At 41.5% G+C, this 26277-nt stretch overlaps 1 protein-coding gene and 1 long non-coding RNA gene across 3 annotated transcripts in view; one reads left to right on the plus strand and one right to left on the minus strand.

Moving 5' to 3' along the window:
* Nucleotides 1–1730: 1730 nt before the first annotated feature.
* LOC139300454 (uncharacterized) lies at nt 1731–2857 on the minus strand. Its single transcript, XR_011598844.1, has 2 exons — nt 2756–2857; nt 1731–2682 (listed from the first exon to the last, which is right to left on the minus strand). It is a non-coding gene; the product is annotated as an uncharacterized lncRNA (long non-coding RNA).
* Nucleotides 2858–11575: 8718 nt separating this feature from the next.
* The window catches only part of LOC139300186 (alpha-1,6-mannosylglycoprotein 6-beta-N-acetylglucosaminyltransferase B-like), a 50920-nt gene continuing 36218 nt past the window's right edge, over nt 11576–26277 (plus strand). For both annotated transcript variants that reach the window (XM_070923197.1, XM_070923198.1), the window contains exons 1-3: nt 11576–11643; nt 12967–13079; nt 22650–22794. In XM_070923197.1, coding sequence (XP_070779298.1) covers nt 11576–11643; nt 12967–13079; nt 22650–22794 — 326 coding nt within the window. The remainder of the gene's footprint in view (nt 11644–12966; nt 13080–22649; nt 22795–26277) is intronic.

The raw sequence follows: 26277 nt of genomic DNA on the forward strand, positions 1-26277 counted from the left end.
CCAGGCTAGCTGTTTCACTAGGTGCTGGCTGTAGCTTCATATTTAGCCTTTAAGCAAAGTTCGAAGTTTGGAAATACACATGTTCAGTTTCTTGCCAAGATTTAGATGAGAAGATTGATACCACTCTCATGTTTGTTTGCTAAATATGAAGCTACAGCCAGCACAGAGTTAGCTTAGCTTAGCATGAAGACTGGAAACAGGGGGGAAAAGCCAGCCCACTTACAAGCACCTAAAGCTCACTAATTAACACGTTGTATCTTTGTTTGTTGAAACCGTATAAAACCAGAGTGTAACGATGAAACATTGCTTCCAGTCTTTGTGCTAAGCTACGCTAACAAAATAAGCATATTTCCCAAAATATTGAGCTATTCCTTTAAGGGTTGATAATGATACTCTTTTACTAATTCATAAACTGTATGTGCCTTTCCACTTTTAGGCTTTTATAGTATGAGCATAGGAGCCCGCCATTGATATATTAGGCCTAAATAATCATAGGTTATAGATTTTGTTCTCTAATTGTGAGGCTCAAACACTGTGCGGTTTACAACCAACAAATATCATCTAGCTGGCAAACATGCACACACACAAACAAACACACTGCACTTACACTCACATTTATTGAAAAGACCTATTGTCTGCTTGCCAGTTCTTTGATTTCCAATGAGTCTAATTCTGTTGTTGCTCTACTAGAGCAAATAAACTCAGTCTCTTCTTCTTGTTCTGTCCTTAATAACTAGCACAAGTGAGAATATAATTGTGCCGTACAGTCCCTGCACATGTCCTTGCTTGCTTACTTGGTTTGCCATTACGGCACTGTTCGTGGCTCATCTCTTTCTTCTGGCTGAATTTAAACTATCCACTGGACGGGTGTAGAATTGAATATGTTTTGCTCATGCAAGAGGTAAAACATCAGGTCTTCTGAATTTGGATGGTAATAGTAGTTTCACAAAAGAAGAAAATGCATACCAATAAACTGGCTGTGATGCACAGAAAACCCAACAGGCCATCCATTACTGTTTGCTTCTCACCATCCACCTGAGCAAAACCTGGCTGTAATTTGAAACTTGGACCACCGAGCAGAGAAAGCACATTCAACAGGCTTTGAAACCTGCTGTCACCGTTACTGGACCTTTGTCAAAAGCTAGAACACCACACTTAAACAGAGCCAGTGTCTAATTCCCCTGTGTCTCTGAAGATTATGAGAGGATTTGTGCAACTTTTCTGTATTTTTATAGCCTGGCAACACACCGAGGCAACACTCGCCTGAGAGACTGCATACCTTAACATCCCAAAAGTAAATACATTTGCAGTGAAGCGCAGCGATGAGAGTACAGATAATAACCAAACAACCTTTTCACAGACACATAGTCACACCAAGGATGGGCACACATCCGGCAAGTCAAGCAAGTGACCGGACGTGTCTCTACAGGAGAAGATACTTTGAGAAATCCTGGAGAGAGAGAGTGTAACAGGTTTACATGACATATTCTCACAAAGCTTACCTACAGGAAATGTATTACTTTTCACACTTTCACGTATTGCAAAGCAGATTTAAAAAAAATAAAATCCTCTGTACAAAATGTCTATTACACTTTGTGTAGACAAGAGTTGCCTCAGTAGCTGTATTTCAGATTAGTGTCAATTTAAACCACATATGTGAATGAAAAACACAACTTAAAAACATCTTTTCTCAGACAACATAAAATGAAATGGTTAACAGAAAAAAAGACTGGTGTTAAATGAAGGGGTTTATAGCACATTTTGTCTTATGTGACCCTAATGTATTCATTTTAATCCCTGTATTGCAGTTTTTACATTTTGTTTTTTGCCCTTCATGTCTGCATGAAGGATCTTTGCCACAATAGTACTAGTGGGCAAATTTCCTCTCCTTCAGTGCTCATGTATTTGTAATAAATTCAGAATACTGGACAACAATATTCTACAATATGCAAGAAGTGTGTAAAAGCAGTAAATCAGTTGTCCTTATTATTCTGGCATGGGAAGACTGCCTCCCTCTGGCCTTCAGGATGAAGTGAATGTTTAAAAAAAAGTAGAGCATAAAACTACCAGTAACACAAGACTGAATATGATATTTGAAAACAGAAATGCTGCATCTGCAAAGTAGCAGTTTTCTAAAGCCTGTTTTCAGGAAAACAGTACATTGTTTAATTAGTTAAAGTCCTGTGACTCAGTCCTCTGTACTCTTGGTTGGATAAAACATAAAAGTTAAAGTTGGCTCATTTTCATTTCTGTTGTTTTCATATTTCAACTTTTTACAAATGCCATCTGGAAACAAACCAGAAACCAAAACTTGAATTCTACTTTATGTCATAAATTTCACCATCATGATTCCCACCATTGTACAGATCCACTGCAGTTTGACCATGCTTCCTGATGACGTCACTTTCCTAAGCACAATTAGCCGTTGACTGGAGAGATACTTCCCAGCAGGAGGGATCCACAGTGAGCATGTATAAGGCAGGCTCACGTTTCTTTTCTGTACATCTAATGTACTCAAGACATCAAAGCGTCCATGTTGGCCGTCCTCTATCTGTGTGCTGGCAGAGTCTGTTAAGTTAATGTCTCCTTGGAACCAGTGGACGGTCCCACTGGGGTAAAATTCACTGAACGAGCACTCAGCATGAGACTCATTGATGGAGGATCCAGATCTTCCAAGGCAGTCTGTAAAGATCAAGGACTTTTAGAAAGAAATAAGAAGACTGTGACATTTAAAAAGTATTAAAAGTGAACTCACCTTGTACTGTAACAAAGGTTGTGGCATCCTTTGCTCCCTGAGTGGTGCGTAGTTTGCAGAGGTATTTTCCCTGGTTGACCGGCATCACGTTGAAGAGAGTCAGAGTGAGTCTGTGGCGGAGAGTCTCGGCCGTGCTTTCACACAGAACTTCAGGGTCAGGTTGGCCGCCTTCATATTGACACACAGTTTTATTTGTAGCCAGCCAGGAAAATAATTTTATTTTGAACTGTTTTGATGAGCTGGCCTCGCATATCAGTGTCACGTTTCCTCCACACTCTGCCACCTCCTTGGGCTTGGTGTGCAGCTCCACACCTTGACTGACTGCATTATCAGAGAGAGGGATGACACGGTTAAAGAACATAACACAGTCTGTTGAATGAGTCCTGCAAAATTACATCATTTTATTGTCATTTGTCATCAGCTTTATTTAAGTAACTGTATGGGGGTCACTAAAAGGATTAGTTTCAAATTATTCTGTAGATATTCAGTGTCTGGGTTCCATTTTTATTCACTTTATTTATTATTGCTGTAGCTACACCCAGTGGCAAGTTAGCTTAGCACAAAAACTAGAAATAGGGAGTAACAGCTAGCTTGGCTACATCCAAATGTAACAAAATCTCCCTACCAGCACATCTAAAGCTCACTGCTTAACAAGTAATATCTTGTTTGTTTAATTTATCCGGCGAGGAACCATATATGGTAACTTCATTGATCTTTCAACATAAAAATTGAATATTTTTTAAAAATGTCACAACAGTAAAAACAAAGTGTGTCCTGCAATGACACTCTTGGGTTGAAATTTTGAATTTCCAAGTATTTCAATGAGTGCCTGATAAAGGGTTAAGCCATACTAAAACCGAAGTGCCAGTGACAATGTGTTGGGCTATTATCAAGCAGAACCATGCAAGCTTTTCCCAGGCTTTAAGCTAAGCTAAGTTATAAACAAGTTAAGTTTTACATATTTATCGTACAGACGTGAGAGTGGTAGCGACCTTCTCATCTAAGTCTCAGCAGGATAGCTAATACTGTGTTTCCCCAAATGTAAATGTGCGATGTAATTATTCCTTTAAGTCTTAAGATGGGGTTAAGGATAGAAGATTTACCAGAAATATCATAGAAACTGATCAATGTTCGACTGTACAACTGGAAGTCTCCTGTTTGTCTTTTTCCTTGAAACATAAAAAAAATGTACAATCATTATGCAATGAGGAGCACATTTAGTCTTTTATGCCATATTTCTGCCCTGCACAAGCTGTAACCTTTTAAATCAGTTCACATCTTCACACACACACGCAGTTCACGTCTTTTCACGCACAGAACAAAGCCTCACCAGCAACGCTGACTGCTGAAGTGAACCAGATGATGGAAACCCAGCCAAAAACATGCTGCGTCCTCACACCGGAGGAGAAATTCATCACTCTGATCTGCATTAAAATCAATATTCATCTCATTAGATGAACCAGATAAAAGCCAGACACAGAGAGCTACAACAAGCGTGTGGATACTCACCATGTTGTTACTCCTGAACACGTGGCTAAGAAATGCTTTTTCTAACGTTCAGGCCCACTTCCTTCAGCACGTCGGAGCTCAAGAGGACGTATAGAATGGAAGACAAATCACAGAGTCACCCTCAGCATTTTAAAAGAAGTTCAGAACGTGTGGTGTCAGGTTTTCTCTTGAACTTGAGCAGACATGCCTGGAATGAATGACTGAGAAACATGAGTTAGAGCGCAGTTTTGTTTCCTGCTTTCTTCATGAAACCCTCATTAAAAGGAAATAACCTACGGACTCACATTTGCGGGTTCAGGAGAATCATTCATATTTGTCCCTGAAGTTGTTTTTACAACTCTGACTCTGACTTTTCTACTAACTTGATTTTGAATGTGCAGATCTTTAATTTGGGCTTTTGGACTACTGCACTTGATTGCTATGATTGATATGATTAAAGCCTCTGTGAATCTTCGAGAGATTTACTCTGGGCATCACATCTGATAGCAATGATTCTGATAACTATGCATAGATACATTTCTTTTAGCCACATTGTAAACAGCCTGATGTGCAGCAGTTTATTTGTTTATAGTTTGGAGAAGATTTCTTTTTGCCAGGTTTGTGTAAAACTTGTGTAACCTCGTAACACTGACTCACTCAAACCACTTAAGTCTGGAACGGAGATGCCAAAAAAGGTGTGACCTTACTTCAGGGTAGTGTTAGGAAAACTGAGTTTCAGACTGACTTAATTGCAGCTTTGGCAAAGAAGCAACATGGCATTTGAGTTTGTTAGATTAAAACTTCACTGCACCAGGGATCCAGGGATCTGCTAGTGTTTGTTTAAGAATAAGTTTTGCTGGGTGCTGACTTTTTCCTCGGGGAGCAGACAATAGAATTGTAAGTGTAGCTGAATTTTATCGAGCTGTCACAGCTTGTGCTGGAATGTGGCTGTAACGCCAAAAGAACAAACAATGTGAGCTGTAATATACTAGTGAAAGATAGGAATAACAGGCCGATTTACAAAATCCTGCTGCTACACTAGCTATGGAGTGTTCTGCTAAAACAACACATTTTATGTTTCCCAGTAAATCACAAGGAAAGGGGTCCTTATATAGGGATAAATATCAAACAGCATATGCATGAATCACATTAATAGAGAAAATCATATTTCTGCCGTGAAAAGTGACATAACCCCAATTTCCCACAAGTCTGCACGTGGTTAGTTATCACAGTTTAACATAAATATGTAGGCTAACAAACAATACAGTAAACATGATCGTCTGATATGATAAGCAGTATTGACAGTAACATACAAAGCAAGAAATGCCTTTTATGTGTAACATTATATTGTAAGGAATTCTTTATTTGATACAATGGACAAAATTATATGGGACACCTTGTAATTTTGATGCAATGTGACACCCCAAAGTACAACTTAAAGATTGCCTTAGAGATGATTCAATACCTCTCTGGACCTAACGACATATACTGCAGTTAGGAAGCAATGTGCTGGTACACAACTTTATTAAAATTAAGAGGGAAAACTATTTTTAGTTGAAGACAAATTAGCAAGAATAGGCAGATTAGACAGGTTGAGGCAGAAGAGCATGTGGGTAAATATTACAGCCTTGAAACATACTGGCAAACATCACCCAAAAGGTATCGTCCAGTCTTCACACACAGACAGTAATAAGAGACGAGGAGCAGCTGGGAAATCATGAGTGATGAGCCACAGGTGTGCAAGGGCAGGGGAGTGCACTGAGGACACCTGGTGGACAGGTGAGGAATGGCCGAACAGAGAGGCATGATATGAAACACTGTTTTCTTTTCTCTTTTCTCAAGAAACCAAAAAATAAAAACAGGAAAGTTACCAGACTGTTTTTCAGATTCGTGTGAGAGTTGAAAGCAGCTGCTCAGTTTTGTTAGTGTTCAGAGTGATGCTACTGACAATCTGTTCCTCTCAGGAGAAGAACTCAAAGTCTGTAGAGGAGGCAGAAGAACGATCTGCTCTGAACCTTCAGTTTTCTTTGATGTGTCAAGAGGATCCTATCTGTTCACAAGTACTGACGAGCACCATTTCAATCTGCCAGCACTGGTCTGCAAAATGAGTTAAGCTGATTTGTATTTCCAGTGTACAGCGCAGCATGAAGGCCAAACAAACACAGGTGCAGACTTACAAACCTTTTATTGTGCTTTTCATTTTATTTGAGTTCTTTAAAAAAAAAGTTCAGAGCCACTGTTACGTTTCTGCTTCACAATTCTCGCAAACCAGAGGATATCAGTTCACATTCATACAGAGAATATGATATTGCATGAATCATATTAAGCTGTTTGCAGCTCAGAGGTTCTTTTAATATTTCCTTATCTTATCTTTGTGATTAAACGCTATGTGATGGCAGGTAGACACAGTTTAAAGAGTTAAGGGTGCAGTGAAGGTTTCTCCCTCTCTTAACACTTTGGGACAGATGCTGCACAGCAGACTAACCCTCCATCCTAATTGGATATAAGACTCCAGCTTCTCTCATCTCCATCCACTTTGCTTCTGGTGACAATAACCTTGCAAACAGTGTTGCACTAAGATGGCTGCCAATGCTAGAAAAGGATATCCTCAGCTAAGAATGTCTTTACTTCTCCTCTGAATACTTTAAACGGCTCCTTTCCACATTAAATTAACAAAGGATTTAGTAACGAGTTAGTGTTTGTCCTGATAAAGTACGAAGTATTTACTCCCGTAAAGGAATGCATTCGGTTGCATGTTTGGATCCATGTTAAAAGTGTCAATACTAACTGTGTCCTGTTTGTAACCTCACAGCTGATACTCCAGATGTTGTCATCATTAGTGACAACAGTGGCGAGTGTTTTGAAAGTGGGGTTCCTTTGATTACACTCTGAAGGAGGCGTTCCTTACAAAGATGATCAAGTGGAAATATGACGGCACACTGCTTGTGTTTATATTTTATAATCTGAGTAATGTTCACTAATATCTCCCTGTACATTAAACGTCTTGAGCTTGTCATGTGTTTCATTCTTAAAAACCAATGTCACTGCAATGTAGCTTATTAGTACAGCTGTCAGATATATATAGTACAAAGTGCAGTATTTTTCTCTCTGCATGTAATGAGTGAAACTATAAACTTTGAAAGGCTGTGACACCTGGCCAGCAGTCAAAACTCCCCTGAAACTTGAACTGGGATTTTCCAAAAATCCAGTCCTCCAAAAAAAGTATCCAGCTTCTCTCGGAAGTTTTGCCTTTCACACAACTTCTTGATCTGTTTATATACCCAGACCTCTGGAAAAAAAAAAAGTGAGCTCACACCTGTATGTAAGGCCCACATTTGACACCTCTTTTCATGCAGCGTGGTGTGAAGATGACAAAGAAAATCTCTGAATCTCTGAAAGCGACTCGTGAGGTGCTGCTCTGCAGGTACAGTCACTCACACAGGATGTGTGCACACATGTAGGTACTCTTGCTGTGAAACTGTGTGTATCTATGCCAGTATATATTTCCCTAACTTTTTATGTGAGTGTGAAAGCCTCTGCAGAGGGAAGAGAGAGAGGAGAAAGACTCGGCCGTAAAGATTCATAGGTCGTCTCTCAGTTAAACATCTCTCAGTTGGTATGACATGCACAGCCATTTAGACTTTAATGGATCTGAATCTAGATGGAGCTGTATAAATGAACATTAAGACTATTGCTACGTGTTCAGTACCAATATTAGAGCACCACAAGTGCTGTGCCATCACTCTCAGTTACATTAATGGCTGTTGCGGACATTTATGGCAATGTAACGCAGGTGATCTATCTGTGAGCGGTCAGATATCTGCTGAGAGCTCCTCTGTGAGAAATAACTCGTCATAGCTGGTGAATGCAGCAGGCTGGAGAGAAGGAAATAAAATCTTTTCTTTCAAGTGTTCATGATTGGAGTCAGTGTCAAAAATCGCTGCAGCTCACTGTGGAACTGGCAGTTAATTGCAGTTTTAAAAGAATGGCACAAGCTGGTTTCTCTTCCTGGTTAAGGATGGTGCTCTCATGAACGCGCGCACATGAATGCCCCTTGCTCCACCAGGTGTTGGCAGTGTGGGCTGTACCAAATGTGATGTTTGGATGGGGGAGGAAGCAATGGGTTTTAGTATTTTGTTTCCTACCTGCCTGAGTCAAATTAACTCTATACTGAATAGTATGTCGTATACTTATTGTACATCTTAATGTATCATTGGAAAGACTGGTGTTAATGGCTTTAATTGTCTGTTTAATTTTACCCGTGCTATGAGTCATGTAGTTTGACCAGGAAGTATTTTAGCATATTGTCTGAGCCTTTTGGCCCTTTGTCTGTGTGCAGGGACCCCCCCCTTTTACGTCTGTTCTTGTGTTGGTGGCATTTGTTTTATGTGTATTGATGCTAAGAAACAGTGAAAAGCTGTTGTACTCATTCTGGTCCTCCAAACCTCCCAGAACTGCTGGCTCACATCCTGATCAACAAAAAGCAAAAAGTGGAACTTGAGTTCATTGGTAAGGGGCTGTGGAGGTATGTCAAAAGGTTGGGAACCACTAAACTACAGCATATCAACTCTGACATAATATAATGTTATCAGTGTGATCCCAAAGGACAACCGTTACTGTTCGTCTTCTGGTAGTCTCCAGCCAAACAACATTGATATGTTTATCTCCTTCCAATTTTCCATATCCAATATTTCTGAAGCAAAGTGATGTTTTTTTAATTGATTGAGTCTCGGAGAACTCAAATCAGCCATCAATCTTGCACTAATTTGAGTCACTAAAATAATTTCCCAACCACTTAGTTAAATTAGTATTTGCCATCCCTTGTTTGTATCATATGAAAATGTATGAAAGGCTTTCTTTCCCCTAAAAGATCAGAACTGCTCTGCTTTTCCTCTCAGACGTTTACAGAAACTATCTGAGACATTGTGGCAGTGGAGTCCAGGTAAGGGCTCTGGAGACGGGAAGGTATTTACTTTTTTGACAGTACTTCAGTTATTTGTCTTTCAGCTGCTTTGAGTGAAGCAAGGAAGGTTATGTGGGCTGACATACTTTGAGCTTCCTGGCGTAGGATTCAGTCCCTGATTTTCTCGCACATCCCTGGCAGACAAACAGTATTTCTACTGTGATCAAAGCTATGATGCATTGGATTTTCCTCCCAAAATCATCCATCCCAACGCATAAGCCTGCTTCTGCTTTTCCCAGATGTATATTTCCCTGTTAAATACCAATACAGCGTTTAGTATAAAGGCAATACTATTAAGAGTTTTTTGTCCTTGGGCGTCTGCTTCTTGTGAATCCTCATTAAAGCAGAGGGAGTCCAAACCAAACAGTGGGAGGAAGAGAGAGAGGGAGAGAGAGAAAGTGCAGGAGGACGTAGATACTCAAGAGACAAGCAGACAGATGGAGGGAAAGATAGAGAGACTAAGACAGAGAGGTGGTTTAAGTCAGTGAGATAACAAATATGGTGGAGAGGTCAACATGAAGGAGGGAAAAGTAAAAATATATAGACAAGAATAATTACTCGGGACTGGCGGTGGCAAGAAAAATAGAGGAGAGGAAATGAAGGAGAAAAGACGTGAGAGGGTGCTGCTGGTGTCCTTGCTTGAACTCACCACAGGTGGCATTGAAAGGGTACGACCACTGATCTCAGATTACATGAACACTTGCTTATCTGAGTGTTTTGCTCATTTGTGCAGCCAAAGCAAGATGTTGCTTTCAAATAAAAGGAATATTTCTGTCAATCAGTTTGTGTATGTGCAGCCACACACATGATCCACTGGCACTGACACTTTCTGTCATCCAGTCCTGCAGTGAAGCCCTGCAGCCGGTCAGATGAAAACCAGTCATGTTGTCATTTTTACAGTAAGTGAATGTGATCTGACCGGTGTTGCATTTTTAGTCTCTTGTATTGTCAACAGAGTCAGTCCTGCTGGGCTGTGGGCCACAGAGGGAATAGTGGCAACCGGCAACATAGTATGAGTGAAAACAGTTGCCATGGAAACAGAGGATGCTGCCACTTGCTGTCTATTAGGCAAACACTGGACGTGGCCCTGGACAACTTCTTTATTTTCAGTCAGTAGTGATGGTACACAGGGTAAACTGACGTCAAGTCACAATTTCTTTTGTCTTTTTTCATTCTTATAAAGACAGGGACAAACAACAACTGTAGGGACTATAAGAGACAAAAGTCCCTTTGTGGTGGTGCCAGATCTCATTAAATTGATGTGGAAGCTCATTCACAATGCACAAACTTTTCAATAATGTAATGAAATGTGGTTTTAAATGAAGTTATAATTGATCAAACCTGTTAATGTAATGTTTTATAAGCCAATGTTTTTATATCACCAGGAAGGCATCACAGCATAATCTGCTCCATGGCAGGTTTTACGATGTATTTTAAAAGCCATGAGTAAAAATAGGATACTGTTATCTTTTGAGTTCAACACAAAGCCATGTTTCACCCTGCTCTGTGTATTCTGTGGTGAGTCCGCTGGGTGTCGCTGCTGAGCTGCTGTCTGTCTGCAGAGCTGTCCGCGGTGCTGAAATGTGCCCCGAAGCCTCAAAGGGAACAATTACTGCACAGTATTTAAAGAAAACAGCCCTAAATGAGTTTTTGAAGACATTTGCATGTCAATTACAGGATTATATCGTGATCTGTTTTGCTGGATTCATCTGACGTTGGATCAGATTCACTTAATCTCACAGTTTATGTCATAATGAATAGTTCACTGCCATTAATCTAGGACTGAGAAGGACTAGATTATTGCTTATCAGGCCTGTTAGCATTAGGCATTACAACACTGACATTCATTTCACTTGTTGACAGTACGATAACATTTTACACTTGCTTACTTCCTCTACTAGATTGAGACGCTTTTATTATTATTGTCTGCGTCCTCATCCATGGTCTGTTTTCTTTAAATAAACAGAAAATAAATCCCGTTTTGTTTTCCAGTCTGAGTCGTTAGATGGCGCTGTCCGTAAACGAGCCACAGCGAGGGAGCGACTCCCACAGTGAGAGCAGAGAGTCAGTCAGTTTCAAGGAATTCAAGGAACTCAACGGTCCTGTGTTATTGCGCTCATTGCCGCTGCATTTCCAGGGCTTTGATGCAGGGATATAATCAGAACTGACCGCAGGACAGTCACCGACGGGATTCCCGCTGAAGTTGTCCACACACAGGCGCGCGCGCAGAGCACAACACGGGCAGCTTCCGGGCTGGGAAGTTGCCGGTTGTCCTCGGGACTCCGGTTGAGAGTTATGGTGTCGGCGCCGGTTGTCACACAGACTTGCACAATGTTGAGGAGAGCCGGGGCTTTCTACGTGTGTGGAAAATGATTGGGACCAGCAGCGACCTTTCCATTATGGTGAGGAGATGTCTTCTCACTTTCAAACCATTCAGGTAAGAAACCCTCTCACTGTTTACTGACATGTAAAGATTTCTTTCTTTCCAATTTGACGGCTGCTTTTTTGTTTTGTATTATTGCGCACCATGAAAATGCTAGAACAGCTACTACACTGTTAGTTATTAACGCCATGTACACATTGTATGCATGAAGTCACAGTCAGTCTCGCCAGTTCAGCCCGTTGGCATTAATTGGAACAACGGCGGCCCGCTGTGCCGTAATTAACGTTTGCTTACGCAGCTGAAAGTTTCACCACCGGCAGCTGAAGAGAGGAGTGAGAGCAAATCAAGCGGCTGTAAACTCATTAAAACTTCCAAGTGTGACCTGATGAGGTTGTGCACAAGCTCAAGGCCTCATTAGTGATCACCGTGGCGGTGGTGTCCGAGCCAGCAGCCTGCAGGCAGCCACTCTCTGCCAGGCGTAAAGTTGCCTGATGTTTCACAGCTTTGTGCGTGAATGCAGTGGTGCTGCACATGACGCTCTGCCAGGGCTGCACACCTGATTTAACATGCCAATGAGCAACTCATACTTTTATAGTTCAGTGGATGGTACAGAGGGAAGAGGTCTCACTGTAGAGTCATCAGGCACAATACTTGTGTTTTCTCACGCAGCGTGCATGCTTCCCTGAACATCAAATCCCAGTTTATTTGAACCAATATGCCTCCTCACATATTGGTTAGTAACATCACTCTCTCGGGCTCTGAGTGTCTGCAGCCTCTCTGTTGCCAGTTTCCTGCCTGATGAAAATTCAAGAAAGCAAGCTGTGGTGTACAGAGTGGAAGTGCAGCAGTCTGTCCTGCAGCTCCTCCTGCTATAAAAGGCTTTTGTTTCCAAACATTTTCTCAGCACGACTGCTGGAGCATGCAGGCGAGCCAGTTTTTAGAGCTAATCGGTCCAAAGCGTTTGTTTTCAAAGCTCGAGACCTTGCAAAGTGTTTTGCCGCGTGTTCACTGCTGCCTCCAAAACAAAACCATTCGCCTGTAATTTAATGCTTTTTATTTAGGATGTCGGCTCACTGAGCACAGCATGATGCAGAAAACCCATCCATGTAGTGGTTCATTTGAGATGGCACAGTCAAGCGAGTACACAATGCTTTTCTGTGGGTTCATTGGTACAACATGAACTTTGGAGGATGTGCCCACCGCTCCACACAGCCTCGCAAAGGGACCCGGAGTGGTGTTATTTCAAAGAGCTCGTCTTGACGTGAACGTGTCCCTCCCGTGCACTCTTTCTCTGTCTGTCTCGTGAGCTCTAAACCTTGTCATGCTCCTGTGTCACATAATCACCCTCCTGTCTCTGTCTCTGTGTCTCTCCTGCAGGATCTTTGTGGTGGGGATTGGCTTCTTCAGCCTGTGCTTTCTAATGACCTCTCTCGGGGGCCAGTTCTCGGCCAAGAGACCCGGAGATTCCCCGTTTACCGTGCGAGCCGAAGGTAAGCCTGCGGTTGCCTGTCAGTGCTGCTTGGTCGCCTGTGACTACAGCGGCTGTGTCCTGCGCTGGTAATGAACAGGCTGGGAACATGGTGAGAGCTTCGTGGGGCTTCCTTGATTGCTGCCAGCGGGCTGACAGGCCTGCTCACTTTGCTCATCAGGGGTGCGTTGGGGGAGATGCTGTCGCCCGGAGAGACGCCTCTCTTCTCTCATCTACACCTCCATCTTTTCATACTCCTGCTTTCATCTCCGCTCAGTGCCCACACGACCTTGCTCCGACCCACATAAACTCTTTTTCAGTAGCAGCACTTGAGCTGAGGAGGCTGAGGTGGGATTTCAACTGTTTTGTGAATGTTGGTTAAATTGACCCTGTATGGATTCATGTATCCTGTATCCTGTATCATGAAGTAGTTCACCGGTGGAGTTCCTCTTCAGCTCAATCAAGCAAAAACTAATTATGGCAAACATGAATTACTGTGGCAGTAAAGATTTATATACTATATAATACCATTGATAATATATCTAATGTTTTTAAGACAGTAAAGCAGTACTATAGATATTGAATGTGATGTAATCATGAGACAGTGATGCATTTGTTTCTTAGTGACAGCTGTACATGTGGTCAGGTTTTGGTTATAGAAAGGTCTCCTTGATAACCAGCTGATTGACAACTTCCTGTAGACAAATCTAATTTTGTCTATGAAAGTCTAAATGGCCACTCAAATGTAGTAGTAGATACCAACGTTGACCTTGCCATTGCCAGGAAAAATCCAAACTGTTTCAGAGACACCATCCCTGACAGAAACTTGTTATCTTTCTCAGCACGTTCTCTCTGTTTGTGCTATGTGCCTCTGCATATAAACCACTACAGCACCGGCCATTTGGGAGAGTCAGTGTTAGCTTTTGGACTATTGTCTCTCACCTTTTTATCGCCGCCTGGCACAGTGTTGACGCTGCGTGTCATCCTCTGTGACGGATACCAGCTGGCACGGGGAGAAGCAGCAACCCATCCAAGGACAGCAGTTGTTTGTCGTTTGTATTTGTGAAACATCCCACTGATCCCAATTTATTTCTGTTCAAATGAGGCAACAGTGATCATTTCATCCCTTTTGATTAATGCAGTCCATCTCTGGGCAAATCAGTGAGCTGCATGTCGCCCTGTGGATATTTGTTGTGTAAGATGTAAAGATAGTGTTGAAAGATTTTTGACTGACTCGCTTGAATGATACTCGGTTATTAAAAGCTTTCATATTGGCTCATAGCTGGAGCACCTCTTCGGGAAAATCAGTGTAATGCAGGAACGTTGTAACGAGGAGCATCAGGTGTCATCATGGGAGACAATTTCAAGCATTTGTGAAATAGTATATGCTGAGCTGGTTCAGGGTGGAGAGCTGTCTGATTAATTAACCACTCCCAGGCTGCAGTCAAGGGAAGGCATCTGGCCTCCAGCTCATTAAACACTGCCTCGCCGCTAACCAGGGAGAGTCGAGCTATGTAAATTATCATCCTCTGTGTGTGTGTTTGTGTGTTTGTGTACACGTGCATGTTTGGGAGGATTAGCGATGCAGGGAGTTAGCGTAATGAATGGGCCGGGATGAATTGTTCAGTAGAGCATCACCTCGATAGCACTTACTGTACACACACATCCAGCCTCTGCTGCTGGATGCTGTGGAGAGCTACCGCACATGTATGCACACACACACACACACACACACACACACACACACACACACACACACACACACACACACGTCAGTCTTTACAGCAACATGTGTGTGACATGCATTCACGCAGGAAATGTAAAACTTCTCATAAAAGCAGCAGAGGCACCTTAACATCTGTAGCATTTTGAATCTGAAAGGATAAACAAAATGTCCATGAACCACCACCTCCAGGTTTATCGCTCGTCTTGTGAATGGCAACAATTGCCTGAAGAGCAAAAGAAAAATATGTAATTATTGTCTTGCTACCTTCCCTTTCTCTCTCCTCTCTCTGCCTTCCTGTCTCCCTCTACCTCTCTTACCTATTTTTGTCGAAAATCTTCTGTAAGACGCGCCGAGACTCTTAAACCTGCTTTTCAGGTTTCCACAGTCAAAACAGAGTTATGGATTTCTGTGTAGTTGTGCTGTGTATAAAAAGTGTTGCACTCTCTGACACTCCAGAGCCAGAGACCCAGAACACTACTGAGTTGCATTTGGAAATGGAGCTATATCCAGATTTAAAATGCATGCGTTTCCTTCATTACTTCCCTTTGAAGGTACAGGAAACTAATGATGTGGAGAAGTACTGGGGGGGGGGGGGGGGGGGGGGGGGGGCGGGGCAGAGGGAGGCTATTTCTAAAGGCGGAAGCATTTGATCCTAGATATCTTAAAGGCTCCAGAGGTGTACTGTAGCTTTCTAATAAGCTCTTTGAAGACCACCTTCACAGTGTGTCCTTTTACCACAGGGGTCTTAACGCAGCTTTGCCACAAAGGGAGGAACGGGCCTAGGGTGCTTTCAGGTTTTACCCCGGTCAGAGCAAGACTAAATGGCTCAGATGTTAATGCGTTCTCTATTGCTACCTGCAAGCTCCATTACCAGTTTCTTTTTACAAACACCCATCCTCTAAGTGATGGAAAAATCTGTTTTGCTGCAGGCATGCAGAGTATTGCATCTCTCAACAGAGGTAGATGACTTCTTATATCTTTACCCTCTCGCCTGTATTTGAACTTATATATTTGCCCCTTTTATATTTATTGTCCTGGATGCGTATTGCCACAAAAACATGTTGAAATTGCTCTGGCTGGACTGCTGAAACGCCGCTGGATTAGATGTAAAAGAAAACCTGCCTTTCTCACAGAGTTTTAATCCATCACTGGGTTCAGTAGCAGAGCATCAGGTGTGCAAGGAGCATCATGTTCAGTATCCTGTTCACTGCGATCCTTTCACTGACACTGACAGAACTTTTTTTTTTGTATTATTTTACGCCTCAGCAGTCTCAGCACTACGTGATGCATGAAAATGAGTCTTTCCCGACACCGCTCCTGGTAAGGGTGTGGCATTTGCAGGTCTATCAAAGCTGTGAACTTCAGCACTTCGTCTGAATGAAAAATGGGATAAATAATCTGTTTGAAATGGAGGCGCTCTCCTCCGGCGTGTGTAGACGTTATGAATAGAATAAACTGACCTTTGCTACTGATGAAACTTCACTGATAGTTGAGTTAACTGGAAATTAATGTGCAGCAGACTGCCTGGCTCTCTCTCTCTCTGTGCCTGACAAAAAAAAAAAAAGGTGTGAATAAAAGATGACTGCTTCTTGTTCACTCTTTCACAAGCTCCTGTCTGCTGCTGCAAAGACCGGTGATTTTCTCCTGGATTGTGAGGCAGGTACGACGACAGGTGCTGATTCTTGTTTTAGCCAAGATGGGCAGTGACTCTTGATCAGACTGGACTGCAAACATGTTTTCTGTGTCTCAGATTGTTTTGTTGTTTACAGCCTTGTGGCATTCAGCATCTTTTAACGCATCATTTGAGAGGGATTTAAGACTGCGGCCGATCTACAACATGGTGCCTTTTTAGCTCTTGGTGTTGCAGACACATTTTACATTATTCTCATGTATTTTGTATTGATTGTTGAGATAAAACAGTTGGTGTTTGTTTCATTTTGTGTGTTGAAGTGTTTGTGTGGACCTATCTGGATGGGATCAGTTGATTAAAGTGTCTCCTGGGGAAGCAGTGGGAGATTAAATACTACAGTTTTGATTGCTACTGTTTCTGTAAATTAGCTGCTGCAACATTATTACCTTTTTATCAGTGTAGCCATGCAATATGCGCATGCTCATACATGCTCACAGCAGCACAATCATTTTCAAAGTAATTAACGCACAATCACCACGGCTACTAATTTAAAAAGTGACGCCACCCTGTGCTCCATCATTGCATAATATTAGCTCCAAGTGAATTTGGCAGGCAGGTTGATTTCAGCCTCTTTCAGAGCGCACGTATGTATTGTTGATCAGGCATTGCCAGCTATGTAGGATGAGCTGCAAACTGGGTCAGATAGTTCACTTTCCAGAGTTGGTTATTCTTGTTGTTTCTTTTGCATTCAGGCAAGAATGTTCTGCTTATGCAAATGCTCATCATATTTTTATGGTTCTGCACAATCTGAGATGTGAGAACATAAAGGAGAATAAAACCTCTAAACTCCCGTCCTGGAAAATGTTTGTATGCTGTGCGACACTCGTGTGTTTGTGGGTAGTGGTAGTGTATGTTTTTCATAAGGGTATATTATCTGACGCTGAGCTCAGCCTTTCCTCACCTTTTTAAGTTGCCAGGTTTGTTGAGTTGCTTTGTTGTTTTCACTGAAGACAAGAACTCCACCCATGTGTCAAACGCCAGTATGGTTTTTAAAGCTGTGGTAAACGTGAGGCTGCAGAGGTTCTGTGTGTGCAGTATAAGAACACATCACCATGCTTCTAACTGAACATGTTGAAGCTACAGAGAGCGACATTTAAAGACAAATATAGTGCAGGTATTTTCCTCTTTTCCAGGCTGTCAGGCCCAATAAGAGGCAGGAGCTGCACAGAGGATAAGTGACAGACGTTTTCGGCTCTAATAGCCTCTGGATCTGGCAGCCACCCCCATAGGTGCCAAGAAGAAGAGAGAAACCCAATCAGCCTTTTTTTTTTGGAATGAATGTTTGAATTAGGAGTGAGAGGACAGGGAAAGGTTTATCTGTGCGTGTGTGTAAGAGTGCAGAGCAGGAGGGGATGTATGAATTTATCCTGGTGACAGGTGAGATGGAGAGGTCTGACCCTCGGCTCTCCCTCACTAAGAAAACTAGCCAGCCTGCATATCAGGGATGGCTGGATTTATTTATTCGGCTCTCAATTGTGCCAGCGGGGAGGGGAAATAATTTTTAAACATAAATCAAACATGATGGGCTGCTGCAATCAATATTTGTTTTGTTGATGAATAAATTACTACATGTAGAAACACTGTCTTTCAGTTTTATTGAGCTCATTGGAAAATACAATTTGATATGTGACATTATAAAGTTATATGTTTTACTGGATTAGAAAACTACTAAAAAAACAAAACAAAAAACAGAACATACAGTGTGTGCAGTCCACCTGAGGGCAGTTCTAATTACTTAATGATATCATACTGCTCAACACCTGCATCACACCTGAGCCAACCACTGAAATGTGTTTTTTTGTGATGAAACTTCCAAAACATGTAACATGTAAAGTCTTCTCCCCCTGGGTACATATGTTTTTTGTTGTTGTATGGGCTAATGTATGTAAGGAAAGTGTTGAAAGGTAGATTCAAAGTCCCTGTGCGTTAAATTTAGTGTGGCAGCTTTTTGTTCTGGGGAGGCTGATCATTTCACCTCCCTGCAGAGATGAGTTGAGACTGGTGTTATTGCAGCCACTTTATTTCTTCTTTCTTGCATCCATTATTTTGTTGTGCACTTATGTGTGTGCGTGTGTGCCTAGGTGTACGTGTTTTTTGCTGATAGCTCATGAGCTTGTGGGCAAGTGCTGCCGCATCATCCTGATTTAAAGAGAAGGTAAAGCAACATGCTCGTACTCTGTAGGTATTCAGGTATTTTATCTTAAAAGGGAATAAATGAAATTATTTTATGCAGCTTCTGTTTAAGTGATGAGACACACTTTGTGCTGAGATCACATACAACATCTGAATATTGGAGCTGCTGGTGGTAGAAAAAGCCCAATGTTGTGAGACACAATGTTCAGAGCCTCCCGCTGAGATAATGTCAAGCAGCGTCTAAATCCACACACTGCACGAGGGCCAAGGTGGTGAGATGCACTGCAGCTCTTTCTTCTAACAATGATTTTTTGTCTGTAAAGTGACTTGACTGTGACTCTCTGTAAATCTATTGTCACTGTTTAAACATCTGAAACTCACTGATTCTGACTTTGTGTGTGGATTTTAATGAAATCTACTGAACAACTGCATCTGTGATGAAGATATTCAGTCTGTTGTGATCTGAGAATTCAGTTTTTCAGAGGCCGTATCTAAATGAACCACAGACAGACTGATCAATAAAAGCGCTGGCACCTCTCACTGTTTAACTTGGACCTGTAACACTCGTAGCCAGTCATTTCCTGGACCTGTTAGCACTTGATTGGTTCATGTGAAGTGCCCGAAGGAAGAAAATACTACTCTGTCAGTCAAGTAAAATTCTTTGGCTGCATTTAAAAGCATGATTCGCAGACAGAACGTGTAATGCAAAAGCAAAGTCTACTAAGGTCGTTGATAAGAGCCGAATTTAGCAACAGGCAGGATTACAAGACTCAAACACTGGGATGGTGGAGGACTACGGCAAGAGGGCAGGTACATGCTGTTTAAGTGCAGAGCTGATGGGAGAATTGGGAGCAGGTGTGACGGTGTGGGGTTCAGGTGATGGGGAAAGGTGGGAACACAGTGAGGGCAACTGCTGAACAGGGAGGGAATGGCAAATAAGAGACCATGTCTTCAAAAAAGGGGTGTTCACTGTTAAAATAGCGTGTGAGGGACATTAGGTCAAGCATATATTAATTCATCAGTTCTGAGAGTTTTGGCTATGCATGTAGCCTGTGAGTCTCTCTAAGGGCAGTTGGTTATAGCAGGTTGGCCAGTGTTTCACTGCACACAGCAAGCTACAGTACGAATGGTGATCTAATTGGAATTTGTTCATAATATCGATTGTGCTGTGGCACTTCCGAAATTGAGTCGTTAAAGGAGATTAGCTGCTGCTAAATCGGCTCTTTATTAACCAGCAGGTGAGGGACGACACAGAGGAGGCTCTACATTAGCACATAGATACCGTCAGCTCCTGCTAGACCACTGTCAGCACGCCGGACTGTGCTTTGGAGAAAAAAAAACACATTAGCTAATGTTTCCCAAGAGGCAGCAGGACGCAACAGTAAAAGGGAGCCTGATGAACAGTTGATTGCAAACATATATAAGGCTCAGTTCTAAAAGGGTACTGTGTAGGAAGGCTGCTCGCTGCTCAGTAATGGTGATTTACGAGCACAACGTGTGCGAAGAAATGCGAGTTCTTCCCACATCAGCCCAGAGGCTTTGTTTAGATTTTTTGCTGACGGAGGATCCTCTGAACTTAGCAAATATTCTGAAACCTCGGGCACAAATTCCTCAGAAATCCCTCACACTCAAGTGTTCGTATGAATGGTAAAATAATTGTGTGTTAAGAATTTTCTTCACAGATTTTGGTGCTGCAAGTCTGAATGGGAATTCATTTTCTTTCTTTCTGTCTGTGGAAGGAAAACTTGTTGTCTAACTGCTGAATTATTCAGAGCGAGGCGTCTTTAGGCCAGTTTGACTGAAGATATTCTAGACATGACTGAAACTGTGCTAAGCCAGAGCAGAAAATATGTACCAGCAATGAAGAGAAGAGATTTAGCAGGTTATCTGGGCTCTCCCTAATACAATTCACTTTTAAGATGCAGTATACCACTGCAACTTTTTCTGTAATTCTTGTTTCTGATGCTGAGTGCTTCAACACACACACACACATACACACAGACCAGGAGAAGTGGCAGATTTTTCTCCTGGTTTTTATTTTATTAGCTGGTGATGTAATACAATTTCTTCTCGCGGAAAGGTGACTTTCGCCTGGGCAGTGATGAATGAACTCTGACAGCAGAAGTGAGTCTGCACACACATTGCAGTTTCCGAAGCCTAATGCAATTGATGAGGGAGGTGAGGCTTTATTTTCACTCACAGCCCCCAAGAACAATATGAGGCTGTTGTTGGTTTCTAATATTTTTCTTCAGGGGTTCAAACCGCAAATTCACTCCCGAGTCCTGAGAGTGGCATAATTCATCTTGATTCTTTGAATTTTCTTTTGCTGCTAAGAATTGTGTTTTCTCAGCAGTGAAGACGAACATTAACTCTTTGAGGATTTTGAACTGTGATGCAATTAGGTGTTAGTATTTACGCTCCTTGAGGACCTTGATGCAGCCTTTGACCTGCTGTGACCTTATTGTCTGAAGCTGCAGGCTTGTTAATTGACTAGGTGTTCGCTAACAGCATCACTCTGGTTTATAATTTGAGCCGAGCAGGAAGACAAAACTGATACTGTCAGACTAATTTGCCTGTTCACGTGTTTTGCTGGAAAGCTGACCGCTAGTGAGCTGCTGGTTTAGTAATGAAGCACAAAAGAAGATAAACACTAGACTGAAGTGATGTTTTAAAGTAAACCAACGGTAAAAGGGGCCTAAAATAGATGGATTTAAAATGTGACCTTGAGTGAGTCTACAGTGGTGAATTTTAAACTGCTCGTACAGAAAATCATTTCAGAGAGAAAATAGCAAGAAGTTTGTTTTGTTCCTGTGACCTTGATGTAAACTATTTACTACTGCTATTAAACTATTAAAGTCCAATTTAAAAACTTCCATAAAGTAATGGTCAGATAATCATGAAGTAACAAGTGACCACACTGTAACAACTTCAGCATGATGTATCTATTTACTTGGGGGTGCACAAGCAGAGTAACTAATTATGTCATTAGTAATGAATGAGTGGCTGTTAGTTCAGAGCCAACTTATAAAGAAAGTGGTCATTATTCTGATACACACTTATGAACTAATAATGTTGTTTTTTTCCTGAAAATTTTCCTGTTCTCTAGTAACTCATTATTATCTACTGTTTAGTCCTTATTACAGAGTTATTCAGGAACTGCTCATTAACGATTCATTAATTATCAGGTCGTTTCTGATTCGTTCCTCTCTCGTTCCTTAGTAACTACTCACATTTTTGTGTACCGTATTGTAAAGTGTTACTGACCTGGTTTTCTACATTATATAAAGCCAAATGTATTCACATAAAATCTGACTTTACAGAGACACACTGAACTTGAAATTGTAAAATTCCCTCTTGAATCTCTGAATTTTAAAAACTTACTTACTCACAATCATCTTTTCTTTGTCCCATCAGAAATAAATCAACTTCTTATTTGGAGATTACTGAATTCTGACCTGTTTCTGCTAACCCCCCCTTTAGGAGAAATAAGGACAAATAAACAAACAAACAAATCTAAATACAAATAATGTTCAGTTTACTTTATTTGAAACTGAAGTTTATATGTAGATCTTGTATTGACTCTTTTCTCAACTCTGAGAACAGATAAAATACAGAGTTGAGACTTGAGTTTGATCACTGAGACAAATTTCTGATATTGTGCAGACTCATTTATAAGCCATTTGAGTTTTCTTTTGGATCTTACTGTTATCTCAAGGGCTGATTATTTCAGACAAATAAAGATCAGTGCAGGGAGAGAAAAGAAAAACATTTTAAGATCTTAAATTAGGATCGGGCTGAGACAAGAGGAAGGCTATTTCTCGGGAGCTGAACTTAAGAAGTATGAGAAAGTGGTCCACATCTCATATTGATGTTAAACTGAGCTCCATTATGTCTAGGAGAAATAGGCTGGACAAAGAAGAGATCTTATTTAGAATTTTCCTCTCCTCTGGGTTTCTCCCTCCTTTATTCTAACCCTATCTCCATGATTTACTTTAGTGTAATATTTATCTCATACCGTCTCTCTGTGTCTGTGTGTTTTTCAGTGCTTGGTGGCCAAGAATCTCGTGGGGTGCTGAGGAAAATCAGTGACATGCTGGAGGTCATTATGAAGAGAATGGATGCTCTGTCGAAACTGGGTAACACCACGGACGCTCACAGGCTGGATGAGCTCAGCTCGGCCCTGGACAGGTACAGCATCGTGGTTTTTATCTAATGTGTTTTACTCACTATGCCTGATGTACAGTTTCTGAAAAGTGCTCCTCAGGCTACCAGTATTGATTAGAAAGAGTGTGACACTGCTCAGGGACCAAATAGCTGCCAGCTGATGGCCACTTGGCTGACAAAAAACTATTACTATTGACTTATGAGACCAATGTAAAATTCATGCTTATTTGAAGTGGCTACTTTTCCTGGTCTGTTGGTTCCTCTGACTGCAGTGACAATATCATGATATTAAAGAAGATGGAAGGAAATGTCATAAAAGTTGTTCTAAGTTAATTCACTGTAAGTTAATAATTAAGGTAACTATAAGTTGGCTAATGTATGTATTTTTGTTGTGGGTACTGGTCATATATTAAAGAACATGAATAATCTGCTAGTGATAGCTATACTAAATATATACAAAATCAGTACTTGGGTGTTCAGTATGCAGTACATGCATACATAGTTTGCATGATCCAGTTAATATGGCAGACCTCCTTCTGGTGAGAGCCAACCTGCCAACTCAAGGACTCTTTATAACTGACCATAGGGCATTTCGATTTTGGTGATTTAAAGAAGTTAAAAGTGTTGCAGGTGGTGGTGGGAAAATGCTGAAACTGGCTGGGGAAAGAGCAGCTGCTCAAAGCTGTCAAGGTTGAACTTGAGGTGGTCTGCAGAATATTCTGCGTAGTTCTGCAGCTTCAAACTGCGAGCCGAAGGTGAATTTCATTGGCATAGCAATGGTGAGATGGAGGCTGAAAGAGGACCTGTGAGATGGAGCGTGAAGAAAGGATGAAGGCTAAATATGGAGCCCTGGGGCATCCCAGCAGAGCAGGTGCACGCCTGGTGCCGTGGCAACCTGGTGTTGAAGAAGATGATATGTGTTAGAACAAACCCCCATCCCTCTCTGTGGGCAGCTGGAGAAATGAAAGACTGGCATATATAAAACAAAAAATAATAATAATAATAAAAAAAGGAAGAGCAGGGGTCTTGCTGGACAAGTTGAAGCTGCCAGCCCCGAGTTGTGAGTGCTCTGTGGTTGCCACGGCAACAGACCTTTTCTCATGCCCGCACCTGCTCTGGGTTTGAGGAGAGGAAGCTCCCTCCTGTTTCTGCCTTTGCTGTTCCCTCCTGGACATCGCCTCCCTCTTCCTCACAGCCGGCAAATATCTCCTCTGAAGCGCACTTCAATAGAGGCTGCGCCGCCGCACACAGTAATGTAACCACCTCTGATAATATATTACAAGGCATCGTATCATATTTGCAATTTACAATATGTCTGGCCGCTGTGTGACATGCTGCTGACTGCAGGTAATGAACAACAGCAGCACAGCACCTCACCTGAGTACTTCTTGTACTCTGGCCAAAACTCTGCATATAATTATTTGTATCTGCAGTTTGATATCCCCCCCCCCCCCATTTAATTGGTCTCTGACGGGCTAAACTGGAAATGTTACAGTGACAAAGGCCAAATAGTTTTAAAACCAACTCGGTGGTAAAACAATGTATATCATGCTGGTACTTCATTTTACTCAGGTCATTAAAAATACTCGATATGGGGTTGACCCCAGAGATCAGTGTGATCTTCAGGCGGGAAAGACTTTGCCTTCCTGGTATGCTGTTAAAAAGTAATTGGGTTGTCCTCTTGCTCCTCAACAGCTGATGGCCTCTGCTGGGTCAGAGTTCCTGCAGTGTAAATATGGGATGTTTCTGTGTGAGGCCACAAATGTCTGTCTGTGCCGCTGCATGATAATCACTGCTCTATGTATGTATGTGTGTGTGTACTTTACTGTACTGTCAGTGTGTCTGTGTAATTGGCAATTAATTTGTGCTGACCTGCTCGTCTAAAGGATAGAGGAGAAGGTTTGGCTACCACTTGCCTCCTGGGCACTACATGGGAAAATGAAATTGGGGTTTAGGATTATGTTAAATTATGCATATAAACACAGTGAGATTGCTTTGCTGCTGGCACACACACACACACACACAGAAATACATGCTGCCTCAATGAAATCAGAGTCTTCACTACATGATTTGCATCCAGCTCAGAACCGCTGTTCACAGTAGTGTGTGTGAGTTTCCTGAGTTTACATATTCAGAGCTGTTTTAATGAGCGGTGTAAATCCCAGAAATACTACTACACAACAAGAGAAGCTCATTAAAATCATTAATGTAAGCGTTTGCTTTCTTGTAAAACAGGGCAGTGATACAGTCGTCCAATCAATGAATGTTGGGTGATTATAACACAGACAGCACACATCGTTAAAGTCATGTGTTGATGTGCAAAGGTTTTGACTTTTCCCTTCAGTTTCTGCGATGTCATCCAGTGGGTCTGAACAGTTGAGTTGAGAAGGATCTCACTGCAAAGGACCGCCTCCCTTCAGTTTAATGGGATCCACCAGAAACTGCAAACATAAAGTATTTACAAGCTTTCCTCGCTCAAAATACTTTCTGCAAAGTTCAACACATACTGTTTGAAAATAAGATGTTCACTACACTTTCTCTCCAAGATTTAAAACTCTATATGACAGTGTAACATGTAATTTAACATAATAAAAACATATAAATATAATATTGCTTTTGCTTTTATGTTTATATGCAAACATTTCCACCAGTAACTATAGGTTGTAGGGCTGAAACAATCAGTCGATTAACAATTAGTCAATCAACAGAAAATGAATCGCCAGCAGTTTAAATAATCCTTTTGGGTTTTGGACTGTTGGTCAGACAAAAAAATAAGCAAAATCTTGATGAATATTTTTCACTATTTTCTGACCTGAAATAAATGACAGATCACGTGATAATCAAAAAATGTATTAGTTGTGGCTAAAGATTAGTCAATCAACATTTCAAGCAAAAATGGCAAAAATTCACCAGGTTCTCGGATGTGAATATTTTCTGTTTTTCACCATTTGCTGACATTTTATAGACCAAACAATTAATCGATTAATTGAGCAAACAGCCTGTAGATACATTAATAATAAATATAGTCGTTCGTTCCAGCTAGTTGTGGCACTACTAGCTTCATACAGAGTAGAACTTCACACTGCTGCACACAGTAGATATCAGACACCAACAGGAACTCATCGACTTTTGTTTTTAGCAGAGACGAGGCAGAGGTCTTTCTACAGGAATATTTTATAATTCATTGCATAAATCCATTAAGCATTAATGCGGGTAGCTGCAGTGCATTCCTCAGGTGATGTGGCAAATGCTAAAACATTTGCCCTCTTTACTTTGAAGGTTCATCGCTGCACAGAAAGATAAAGTTTGGTCAGACGTCTCTTCTCCTTTGGCATTTGCACCTTGTAGTTGTTAACGTGTCACAGGCTTGTCTCTAGTAAGACTGCATAGACAGTTGCAGCTCTTGGAATATGTTTTGATAAATTGAGGCTCTGGAATAAGATGACACTTTTGCTAAGACTGAACAAAGTTTCAGATCATTTGCTGTTGCTCTGTTTCTCAAAGACA

This window comes from Enoplosus armatus, chromosome 17 (genome assembly GCF_043641665.1).
Source record: "Enoplosus armatus isolate fEnoArm2 chromosome 17, fEnoArm2.hap1, whole genome shotgun sequence".
Taxonomy (NCBI): domain Eukaryota; kingdom Metazoa; phylum Chordata; class Actinopteri; order Centrarchiformes; family Enoplosidae; genus Enoplosus; species Enoplosus armatus.